Genomic DNA, 13080 nt, shown 5'->3' with positions numbered 1-13080 from the left:
TAATTTGATTTGTTTTCCGGTCTCTGAAGTCTGCAGCTATGCATTATAACCAGCAAGATACTCGAGCTCAGCATCATGAGTCATTTCTGCACGAATTAGGACGGATTGACGATTACTGGGGCCAACTTTCAGGTATTAAGTCGCGGGATGTACCAGGTGATAAACGCTGCCTACAGCCCTCGTCATCTCCGACCCCACTACTCGAAAATCCTTTCCCCAATAACTTTCAAAATTGTTAAAATACTAAAATGAAATCTCGCTTGAATTTATAGATGATGAGTTTATGCTTTACCCTCCACGTTTTAGAACATGTTTTGCAAGAAAGGTGGTGGTGGTTGTGGTGATTATTGCTTTATGATAAAGCAGAACTAGGCAACCATCCCCTGAATAATACTCATCAGAGAGATAAAAAGGAAGGAGTCCGAAACTCCGAAAAATGAATGTATCGGGCAAATTAAGATAAGGGCCACGAAGGGCGTGAAAATCAAGGAGTCCCTAGGCCTCGAGTGCTCTAATACCGTAGGAATCGGAAAAGAACAAGAGTTGAAGAAGGAGAGTCGGAAAGGACAGATGGAAGTGAGGAGTCTGGCACAAGTAAGTGGAATGCCAGGACTCAGCTGTGGGCTTCTTGGTCGCCAAACCACGCTCCCAAGTTCAGAGCTCATGGGGATGATCGAATTAGAACCATGAAACTACTTTTGATTCGTACCATCACGCGGGGAACACCATGGATTGCCTGTACTTGCGAGTAGTACCAGTATATAAGGTATGAAATAGGTTTGTGATTAGTAGCATCAAAGAGGCTGGTCAGTGGGTTTCTAGTACTCGTGCGTCGTACTCATGTGAGCAACACCACGGGTCTGGGCGTTGCCTGTGATTAGTACCCACTGTGTGAGCAACACCACGGGATAGTACGAGTTCCTGTGGTTAGTACCCACTGTGTGAGCAACACCACGGGATAGTACGAGTTCCTGTGGTTAGTACACCTAGGTGAGGAACCTCATCGGTTTGCGTTGGCTATGAGTGGCGCCATTGTGTGAGAAACACCATAGGTCTGCGTTACCTGTACGAAATACAATACTTGTGAGTAGTACCATCTTGTGTGGAACACCGTGAGTCTTCGCTACTTTTGATTAGTACCCCAACATGACAAATAACATGGCTCTACTTTACTCGCGACATGTACCATTCTGTGGGGCCTTAGACATTGATTTTGAACCCCTTTAGACATCAATCATCCTCGGTTCAGAATTATGGTTTATCAGTGGCCCCTTGGCCAGTAAAACTATTATTTATGATCTTTTTTGCGACGGATCCACTGTTTTTGTTTGTTTTTTTTTTTTTTGGGTTCGAGTCGATCCATTCATTCTTCATGACATTTTCTTATTTTGGTCACTGGATGATTTTGAATGTTTTGTTGCCATTTCATTTTGTACCATTAGGTGCCGATGACCTCGATGTTAGGCCTCCACTACAAGGGAAATGCGCTCAGTGTAGCTGTATCTAATGCTTTGTAGATGAATAAATAAACGAGAGTGATTCGTTGGGGAGTTTCAGTGGGACTACTTACCAACGAAAGGAAGATATCTCCATAGGTTTCCTAACATTGATGCAGGTTTTGGACCAGGTATCTCCTCGAACGGTCTGACTTTAGCCAGAGTTTGCTGATCCACGGCAACAGTACTTGACGATCGGATGAAGGCAGAGGCTCCATGATGGCTGCTTCTTAACGTCTTGAGGGCATACGTCATCTTCATTCTGTGAACAAAACGAATATTTAGTTTACCGACATCGCTCTGACACAAATCCCAAGTCTGTACTTCCATAATGCTGTTATAAAGTATATAATTACTAGCAGCCATCCACATGCGAGGTGGCCCGAGATCCTAACAGCTGCCTGCCTGTTGCTGGTTGAACATTTACACAATTTAATTAGAGTTGAGAAGGACGGAGTAGCGCGCGAGTTAACGTGTGCCCTGTACGGAGACAAATTCTGAATTTTGGATGAGCGTGGGTTTGAAACCCACCGTCACCTTCCTGAGAATGGATGTCTGTGGTTTCCCGTTTCGACTTCCAGGCTAAAGCCGGCGGAGCTCCTATTCATAGCCAACAGCTGATTCCTTCTGTCTCCTTACCCAATTTAATTCCCGATAATTTGCTTTACCTTCACAAGCTCCTCAAGTGAGGTTGCTGTCAAGAAGTGCATCCGAACGTAAAGATATACCATATACATTCACCTCACCTATCCTCGACCCGGTATCAAGGTGGAGGTGGTATTGTACCAGGGGTACAACTTCCCCGACTATTTAAACTGAGCGCCTTACCTGCCGCCATCTATGCTACCTCACTTCAACTTGTAAACTCCCAAATAATTTCTTCTTCTACGGTTAGATGGCTCTACCATTGATTCGTTAGCGCACTCTCATGGGATAAAAACAAATTAATAGATTAAGAATTTTTTTGTTATTGTAAACCTTTTACTGAATATCCTTTTTATTTTATTTTCTCTGAAAGTAGTATGGTTGTCAGCACTTCAGCTGATTCCTCCTCTATTGAAATCTACGTACCAGCTGCTTGTAAATACTGTATGTTCCCTGGCCGATAAAATCCTGGGTAGTGTAGGGGAATTGAGCCCATAAGGAAAGTGTAGTTCAATTTACTCTGGAAGCTTCCTGTACGGAACTATGAAAGCACAGCACTCCCAATTGCTCCAGTGCGTGGGAGTGTGAAGGGAGGGGCTTGAAGAACAAGGTATCCTGCGGATTGTTTGAAGAGAAGTTTTCAGCCGTTTTCTTTTAATGTAATTTTATAATCTGCTGGTTTAAATGTGGAATTTTAGGCGAAGTCTGAGGACTCCTATTCCCTACTGGGAAATATGTAATGTGAGGGAACGAGAGTGGTGACTCCCATTCAACCTCTCAAGTGGGTGACTAAAGTTTTCAACCTCTAAATTTTATATATCTTAACGGCTTTAAATGTTCACCCTTTAGTCACCCTTTTTAGTATGGGATTAGCCCGTGTGTCATTGGGCCTTAAGCCCATTTAGTTTTCCATAAATATCCACGAGGAGTGTTGGTGTTTCGCTCCCTTCTTCTTTGTTAATGCAACCTTTCCTTTTTACTCGTAAGGCCGTGTAGTATGGGTAGTTTTGCCCCTGTATTATTCATAGGGTAACTGTTTCTTCGTTTTCGTTCTCTTTTGGAACAGTTACTGGTATTATTATTGAACAATGATAAGCCCAACATGGGGCCACCGTGTAGAAAACTTTGAGTTGGGATCACGCGATGGGTTGCTAGTGTAAGTGTGTCATGAGAAACTGATTGCCTCTTCGAGGCTAGACTCTTTTATTTTGGAGCTCAGACTCCTGCGTAGTGAACCTGCTTGGAAGAAATCTTGCTCTTGCAAAATATTGTACCTGTCCGGAGGAACAACGCTCTTCTCTATGTAATTTAACGACTTGTACCTGATTTCAGGACTTCTAAGTCCCAGATATTGTTAGAGCCGACGGGCTCACTATTAAGCTTTCTAATTGTTCTCTTCTACTATTAGATTTCTATCTCTCAATTTTATGCAAGAAAAGAAATCATATTTCCAAATTTGTTATACTAAAATGTGTTCTAGGTAATTCCTTCTTCAGCCATTTAATCCAACGCTTCCTATTCTTCTGTGAACTACGGAAAGTCCGTAAAAGTGATGATTATTGTTTTGAGAGGAAGTACGACTAGGCAAGCAACCGTAATTAGAGAGAAACAATATTGAAGAGGACCGAAGATATCGGTCAGAGGAAGGCAAGGGCCAGGAAGGGCGTGAAAATGAAAGACTCCCTAGGACTGGAATGCCCTAATAACGTCGGGATCGGGAGGTAGGATACGATGGAAACAGGAAGGAGCCTGGCACAAGTAAGTGGAATCAGTATGAGCACTCAGCTAAGGACGCCGTGGTCACCTACCAACATTCCCCCGTTAAGATCTCCCGAGGCCCCTTTTAGTCGCCTCACAGGTCTGGCAGGAAATATTGTGGGCGTTATTCTACCGCCTCCAGCCACAGGGGGCCTGCACATGGATAGAATTAGACGAGAGGAAAATGAGTGAGTAAGGATTAGAATGGCTACTTAATTTATCGTGTGGCCTGTAGAACCGAAAGTGATCGCGGACGAGTTCGGCTCTCCTGGTGCATATCATTATGCAGGGACTATAGTTTAGGACTTCGCACTTCTGCTCACAGGCCGCGGGAATCAACAAGCGAGCTCCATATGGCTTGCGTCCAGCTTGGAGAGATAAAAATCTTGACAGCTGACGCAGCTGTTCACTGTTGGACTTTTAAGATGTGTTGCCAGGTTATTTTCCCGATGGTTAACTACTTACAACCCAGAGAATATTTTTGGTCGAGTGTTATTTGCACAAGAAGGAGAAACCTGATCAAAGGTGCCTTCGAAAATTCCATATACAATTTCTCGGTTCTACAATACTATCTAAACGAGCAACAACTCATTCACAAGTAGCCTGATAGTGGGTCAGTAACAATGAAGGAAAAGCAGGGGGGTGGGGATGGAGAACAGCTCTCACACAAGGGAGGTTGGAAATGGCATGACTGCAAGTCAGTCTACATAAGTCGTTTGGGAGAGCAGCTCAGGAACTGATGTTTCACATTCACCAGCACGTAATGCATTTACAATCTTACCGGACTCACAGCCTACAGATTTCATTGCAAGAATAAGATTTTGCAGTTGTCTAATGAATAGTGTCCATGATGGTATTGTGGACCCGAACTTTCTTCTTATGAGTGACAAAGCACAGTTTCAATTGAGTCGATATGTCAATTCTTAGAACTATAAGATCTGGGATACAGAGAACCCGAACATTTTGCAGACGAGACTTCTGTATGGTGCGCTATCGGCCCGATATTTCTTCAAGACGCAATATCACAACGTTCTTTATGCCACGGTTGCAGGAATTGTTCGTGATGGTTAGATCATCAGTAAAGGCCTATGCCGCCTTCGTTCGCTTCATTTATGCACCTGGGACTTTTATCTATGCGGAAATCTCAAAGGAAAAGTTTACAGGAATAATTCTCAAACTACACAAGAATTAAACATCCAAATTAGCAACACTGTGCTTCCATCAGTGGCCACGAACTACAAAGTGTGTTTCTAAATCTCATCACAAGATGTGCGGCACAAGGAGATCACTTTCAACATCTTCTGTAGACACTGTGGTTGTTTGTCCGCTCACTTTCACCGCTTCTCTGTGCTCCTATGCCTCGTTACTCCGCTTTCTAGTCTTAAAGTATACACGCTGCATTTGACATCCACCAGCGATGTGCGAGTCTTGTTGTGAGATGATAATGACAACGATGTAGTGCGAGGGTGAAACACTGTGTCGACAAATTGATTACTCGTGTCACAGAACAGCAAGGGGTCCCATCCGACTGACGAATCACCATCAACAGCAGCATATACCCTCCCTACAGATGAACGAATACCGGACACTTCAAACCACTTGAAAGAATGAGAATTATTCCGGGATCATTACGCCCGTAGTTACATCGTAAATTAAGTTATATATACGAAAGAATGTCCTTTACACAATACTGTTGGGGTGTAATGAGTGTCCCCGAAGTTCGGTTTCAAGTGCGTGTCACCATTAGCTCCCACAGAGCCTGAGTAAGGAAGAGATAAATATGTTTCGCGTTGCAAGGCGGGACATGCTTTGGACCTGGAGTTTTATAGAAGGCAGGTGCAGGGTGAAAGGAGGGTCACTTCCTACGATAACCTCCCGAAACTCAGATCCTTGTGGAGCATTACTGCTATCATCATCATTATCAGGACCGTTCCCTTTGCTCGGGATCCTCCCAGCTCTCAGATATGTTCGCAGCACTTACTCGAGCGGTTCCTCACTGTCAATATCCGAGAGAACACTCCCATTAAAGGGTAAAGTGTTCATACACTCCACTAACTTGTCATCGTCAGCATCATTCATTGCGACACTTCCACCAAGTTCAAGCACTGTAGTGACAATCTGCAGGCAATAATGAAAATTCTGTGCCTTCGTTATCCTACAACAACCATCTTTTCACCAATCAACGAAACAATTAGTCATTAGTGCTTATTAAAGCACTAGCGAGAAGAGTGCAATCGCGTTCTCGGCGATTTTAGCGGGAGTCGTCAGGAACGTTCCTCGCCACTCTAAAGGTTGATTTGAAGTTATTTTATTGAAATTAAAAATATTATTCTATGGGCATACTTCGATCCCCCAACACATTTTTTTAGTAGTTGAAATTAAATTAATTTACAAAATATCCTCATGCAACTGGAGACCAGGAGTATTAAAATGTGACCGCAATCAAAGCATATTCTGTGAGCGTAGATGTAACCTTGTTATTGTGATAAACACAAATAGCATTAGGAGTGCTGAGCCCGGAGACTAGTTTGAACCTCGACAGCTCCACCATAGGTGGTCCAGGCCTCACTCAGGAGGCGTACTGGGGAAATGAGGAGTGTGGTAGTTTCCCGTTACTTTCCTCACTTTAGCTTGAGCTCTACTGGCTAGGAAGTGAATTCGTGTCCTCATCCCGAGGAGGTGCAGGTCTTTCCAGCTACACCCGCAGGGGAGGTGAGCTAAATGTCCCATACTAACACTCGTGATTGTAAAACAAACAATATTGTCATTGCGGTTGCACACAGCAACTCCTAGAGAAATTCGTCGAATTATTCAACAATATAATTGAATTAATACAAACCAATAGGTAGACAGTGCAAACAAATCAATCCCGTTTGGACGTCTTAAGCATCACAAGTAGAACAACGAAATCTCCACCAGGAACCTCTGTTTCGAGCAATGTTAACATGAACGAGCTCTGCTGATAAGAGTGCGGTGTTTAAAGAAGATAAGATGACAATTAGAAAATGTAAATGACTTTCGCACAGTAAAAAGGTTACTCAATCATAGATAACACTATTTCGTCATGCATTCCTCTGCCTCGTGTGTTTATTGTAAACAAAGTAGTATCTCAGTCGTGATGGTGGTGGTGGTGATTATTGTTTTAAGAGGAAGTACTACTAGGTAACCGTGCTCTCTGAATAAATTAAGTGGAAAGAAATAATAAAATTAAATTAAAACCCTGCGTTAAACGGAGAATTTAAGAAAGATATTTAAGAAATAAATCAAAAATGCTTTACTATGCCAAAAAGGACGGTGAAAATTCCTTCATTAATCCACTCTCATACATAAAGCAGTATTCACGTCATCCTCTACTGTGAGTTCGAGTGTCTCCTGTAGACCGAGGTTCCGTCTTAGATCGGCGCACTCTGTGAGAATGTGGGCCACAGTGGACACACTGGGAGAGTGCGTAGGTCCTCCATGACCTAGATAAAAACTACGCTCTCCCTCCGTGAGGGCCACACGGCAGTAGTCTTCTTAATTGTTCTCAGTTTCTTGGGAGTGTTCATAATTAGCCACTCCGATTCCCAGAAGGCCAAAACGGTTCGACGTAACTTGCAACAAATATCCGTAGCACGTCTAGGTGGTGCAGCTTCATCCGCAAGCTCATTTCCCGCAATCCCAACGTGTCTTGGGAACCAGCATCCCACAACCACGGCTGTCATTGTCGGCACACACCAGAATTTGACGTCTTACGTCAGGAATCGCAAATTGCAGAGCTTCTCAGATGGCTAAGAACTACACAGTCTTTTTGCTACAGACATTAGGAAGCTAGATGTTAGTGATGACGTAAGTGAATGCAAAAGAGCTTCCAACATTTTCTCCGATCTTAGAATCGTCCGTGAAGGACCTTGCGCGTCCAGATACGGTCGTACGAATCCTGGAAATACCGCCCATGAACAGAGAAGACCGTGTTCACTTTAGATCCGCTAGTCACGTCCGTTATTCCTCTAGTTCCCGACTAAGTATTTTGATTTATCTTAATATACCAACAAACAGTAGTTACGGCCCACAGAGCGATTTTTTCACATAGCTGTGAGCTTGCACTGGGGAGACGGTGGGTTCAAACCTCACTGTCACCAGCGGTGTTCGTAATAAGTATTTAGAGGTTGCAGTAAGGAAGTAAAGGAGATGGCGATTAAGTCACTGAGAGAACTGGAAGGGATCCTGAGAAACTCTGCACGATTTGTTCTGGGATTTCCGACAAAGGAAACAGTTGCGAAAACGTTTCAATCTTTGAGCTGGTGAAAGAGCATATTATTCAAATCCATCTAGGGCCTATATGTATGCAAAATGTTGGTATGTATGTCTCGAATGGACACAAAAACTACTGGACCGATTTCGCTGAAAATTTGCAAATTTGTTTTTATTACCCCTGGTTAATTTCGTGTGGCTATTTCTAGCCGAGTGCAGCCCTTGTAAGGCCGACCCTCCGATGAGGGTGGGCGGCATCTGCCATGTGTAGGTAACTGCGTGTCATTGTGGTGGAGGATAGCGTTATGTGTGGTGTGTGACTTGCAGGGATGTTGGGGACAGCACAAACACCCAGCCCCCGGGCCATTGGATTTAACCAATGAAGGTTAAAATCCCCGAACCGACCGGGAATCGAACCCGGGACCCTCTGAACAGAAGGCCAGTACGCTGACCATTCAGCCAACGAGTCGGACATTACCCCTGGTAGGGTTTAGGAAGGGGTTGGAACAAAATCTGTTGGCATGTTCAGCATGGGCGTGAGAAGGGTGAAAAAAAAAATAAGGGAAGGTAAGTAAACCGCATGACAAGTCTGATCACCGGGTTGCCTAACCAACAGTTTGTAAAGATTATGTGTTTCTTAAAATTTCTTCTTCTCCTTCTTCAACAAACGGTACATAAAAATGGGAAGCCCAAGTTCAGTTCTCATGGCGCAGGGGGTGAGAAGGAGTGAAGAAAGGAAATGTCGAAAATGACAGAGATTACGGGTGAATGTGTGTGTAGCTCTGAACCACATTAGATACACATCTAACTTAGTATCTGGAAGAATTACTGCAGGGGAAGAAACGTCTAGCACTCCTAAAGGAAGGGGTGAAATGTAAAACATCGAGAAATGACTGATATTAGTGGTGAGTTCCTAGTCTTTGGGGTAGCTGAGATGATCCGTGAGACACTGGATGTCGTTTAGGCTAAAGTTCATTCCCAATCGGGATGCGCATTAGAAGGTGTGGAAGGGATGTCCAAAATGACCGAGATCATCGACGGACGTGTGCATATTCCAGCATAGCTCTGCTTGAAACATGATACTCATATGACTTAGTATTTGGGAAAAAACCGTAGAGTGAGACACCCCTATGGGCTGGGGTTGAAAGGGGGTGAAATAATAACATAATAGAAAAATACAAATATAAAAAGTGAAAAGTATGTATGTAAGTAAATATAGTTTTTCTTTTGCATCTAAATAAATGGTTTAGAAAATCTAACGCTGTTGAATTAATAAACGAAGCCGCGGGCACCCGCTAGTTATTTATATAAAAGACGAGACATTGAAATTAAAGTCATGAAAGAAGATTAATCAGAATTTCAGCCCCTCCGTTTTATTGTCGAGAGAAGGGTAATCACTCCACTTCGATAGATTGCGCTCAAGCACATAAGATCTTTGAAAGGGCCATATTTGTAAAATGGCGAATATTGTGGTCAGCAGAGGAGAGAACGTTCAGAGCCGAGACGTTTGCAGAGTACACTTCGGTCTGTTCCACCAGCAGAGGAGCCTCTACAGGAGATGGAGAGGGAATGGTTTCCTACACTAACGGAAGGTGGGGCAGCTCCTAGTATAGGCCACGACCACACCCAACTCTCATTCTCCAAACTTCACACCAATCTATCAAATCCTCTGGCGTGAGAGGCGTCCCCTGTCCGTGTACCCGCCACCATCTGAGAGAGCAGCGCTTCAGGGAACAGGACGCCACTTGGTACTGTCGTACTACGCTTTGGCAAGTATTTGCATATGTTTGGTGATAATCTCGTAGATTGTTTAAGGATTGATATCCAAGTAAAAATAGTGTACTTTACAGCCCGCATCAGATAACTTTCGCTACAAACATCGCAGTTAAGAAGATTGGTTCGGCTCGTAACGTCACGAACTGTTCAATGCGACGGTAAACCATCTATTGCCTGTCGAGATCGTCTGTTAGATATATAACCAGCTTGTCTGAAGGTCAGAACGAATGTGTTAGAATATGTTTATTACTTTTTCATTCTTCCGTTTTCTTATGTTTATATTTTTTACTATTTGGTTAAGTGTAAAGACCTAACTTCACCACAAATGAGAGCATGAAATATATAAATTAATAAATTAATAATATATAAATAAATAAATACTACTTTAAAAAGTACGCAGTTCGCTACACATGGAAGATGCCACCCACTCTTGTCAGAGGGTCTGCCTTACAAGAGCTGCACCAGGCTAGGAATAGCCATAGGAATTTTATTTATTTGTTTATTTATTTTTACAGTCCACTACAGAGAAAGACTCCTACTACAGTTCACTCCATAAGAAAACTGTGCTGAAATGTTTGTTTCTCATTGTCGAGAATAATAATTTCAACGAGGATAATGATAATCACATAAAGATATACTGATGTTTTGTAGTACTTCTTTTGTGTATTATACTTTAAAAAGCAGTACAGATATTCCAAATGATGCTGTTTAGTTTCATAGCCTAACATCCCAATGACAACTGAGACAGTAATAAATAATTCACACTAAATGGAATGGTGTGAAGTATTAGGTTTCATATTATCATTTTCTAGCAAACCACTGGGCACAGTGATTAACTGTGAACATTGATTAGGGTTTTGAGCCTATCAAGTTGTTATAATTGATCTCTTATCTGTCTTGACCTCGCACGCCTCTGAAACGTATATCTTTAGAACGCAAAGGAAGGCTAGCAGTTGGATGCTTTTAACACAATGAAACTGCCTGAAGCAGGCGGGAGAAACGCGTTGTAACATTCAATTTCCAAATTTTACCTCTCTTTTTGTCAGTGCAACCGACTTCATATGTCAAAGAGATGTTAGGTACGGAACAAATATAAACCACATTTACTTTTGGAAAATCGAATGACCATGAACATGTCTCCCTGTCATGGCCATCCATCAACGGCTGCTAAATTCAGATCGCAACCAGCCATAAAACATAGCCTGCACGGTTGCTAGCAAAATATTGTCTGACTATCCATCCACACCATACATCACAGCCTGGATGTTTGCTAGGTAACATTGTCTGGCCATCCACCCATACCTTACCTTACAGCCCGCACGGTTTGTCCCCCTGTGGGTGGGGGCGGTAGAATAACACCCACGGTATCCCCTGCCTGTCGTAAGAGGCGACTAAAAGGGGCCTCAAGGGCTCTGAACTTTGGAGCGTGGGTTGGCGGCCGCGGGGCCCTCAGCTGAGTCCTGGCATTGCTTCCACTTACTTGTGCCAGGCTCCTCACTTTGATCTATCCTATCCGACCTCTCTTGGTGAACTCTTGTTCTTTTCCGACCCCGACGCTATTAGGTTTGCGAGGGCTAGGGAGTCTTTCTGTTTCACGCCCTTCGTGGCCCTTGTCTTTCTTTGACCGATATGTTCATTTTTCGAGGTGTCGGATCCCTTCCATTTTTTCCCTCTGATTAGTGTTGTATAGAGGATGGTTGCCTAGTTGAACTTCCTCTTAAAACAATAATCACCACCACCACCTGCTCGGTTGCTAGATAACATTGTCTGACCATCCATACACACCTTATATCAGAGCCTACACGGTTGCTATGGTTACATTGTCAAAATGGCCAATCTGACACCATTGAGCTACGGTGGTCGTATTTCTTCTGTTTGACATAACCTGAGCAACAAGCCTGTTGGTGCTGCCGGTGTGTGCTTATTGCCTAGCAGAACAATTGTGACCTTTACCTCAAACGGAGGAACACCGGACGCGAAACTGGAATTAGGTAGGTTCAGATCCCGCTGGTATTTTCCTATACCTCAACATGGCCTAACGTGTACTAGTTGTTCAGGGAAAGTGACGTTTTAGGCGTTGCAAGTGAAGTGTATCGTAGTGGCCTAGTGGCTCTGGTGTACAATATTTTTTCCATACTCTGGCGAATTTACTTACCTTAAATTAAATTAATTTAATTATAAATAAATTTTATTCGTCACGACGCAAATCGACCATGTTTGATCCATGCAATAACGTTTCCTTGTTTTATTGTTGGTGTCGTGCTTTGAAAAATGTAAGAGGTGTGTACAGGGGGTTATGTTGTATAAAACGTAAAAATTGATGTTACTTGAAGCAGCGAACAGTCCACTAAACTACCAAAGTCATAAGCATGGCCCCCTGGTCCTGTGCTAATGAACGTAACACGAACTGTAATGTGTTGTATATTTATTGTTGGAAATGGGTTACAATGATCAGTGTTGTGATGGCGGCAGGGAACCACGATGCTGCAATTAGGCGGAGAAGCAATCCAACAAGGTTCGCTCTGATATCGAACAGAGTTTAAGCAGTCATAGACGATGTGGAACAAAGCAGTGAGGAAAGTAATTATAATACGGAAAAGTCTCATTTTCCGCACACTTCTGCGCACGGGAAGAAGGCAATAACGTCACAGAATGAAATACACTGATATTCATGCTATGGTGTAAGTACGACTGTTTCAGGAAAGTACCGATAACTTGATTTTCACACAATTTTTGAAACAAGTATTTAATATATTTCGAATAATTGAATGTGTAAGCTAACAACTGACCTGGGATGTGCTCACCAGTGATGGCAGGGGAACACTGACAAGTGGGGCCACATTGTCGCGCAAACGTCAAGGCCGGGCCAATTGGTGTGATATCATGTGAAGAACGTTGAGTGGAAAATTGACCTTGATCCTGACGTTGTCTATAAATCTCTTACAGCCAGATGTGAACGAGGAACTTTTATGCTATTCAGTCCTCTCTTCGCCTGAATTTGTACCTGGCTCCTAATCCTCCTTCTGTTGCTTAGCAGCAACGGATCATCACTTCAACATGTTTGAACGTAATTTAAAATCACAGAGAAATCGAAAATCTTATTAACTTTGTTACGTACTGTATACAAATATTATCCGTTCCTCATGATTCACAACATACGTTCATCGCTTAC

At 43.0% G+C, this 13080-nt stretch overlaps 1 protein-coding gene across 3 annotated transcripts in view; it reads right to left on the bottom strand.

Annotated features, from left to right (window-relative positions):
- LOC136872816 (probable cytochrome P450 49a1) overlaps nucleotides 1–12758 on the bottom strand; it is a 225947-nt gene extending 213189 nt beyond the window's left edge. For 2 of the 3 annotated variants that reach the window (XM_068227324.1, XM_068227325.1), the window contains exons 1-2: nucleotides 12698–12758; nucleotides 1571–1758 (exon numbers count right to left, since the gene is read on the bottom strand). In XM_068227324.1, coding sequence (XP_068083425.1) covers nucleotides 1571–1757 — 187 coding nt within the window. In that variant the 5' untranslated portion in view covers nucleotide 1758; nucleotides 12698–12758. Of the gene's footprint in view, nucleotides 1–1570; nucleotides 1759–6738; nucleotides 6866–12697 lie in introns of those variants that run through there. The other variant, XM_067146654.2, reaches the window with a different exon arrangement.
- Between the last annotated feature and the right edge of the window lie 322 nt (nucleotides 12759–13080).

The sequence above is a fragment of the Anabrus simplex genome, chromosome 4 (genome assembly GCF_040414725.1).
Source record: "Anabrus simplex isolate iqAnaSimp1 chromosome 4, ASM4041472v1, whole genome shotgun sequence".
NCBI lineage: Eukaryota > Metazoa > Arthropoda > Insecta > Orthoptera > Tettigoniidae > Anabrus > Anabrus simplex.
This window is presented reverse-complemented; position numbering and strand designations above follow the sequence as displayed.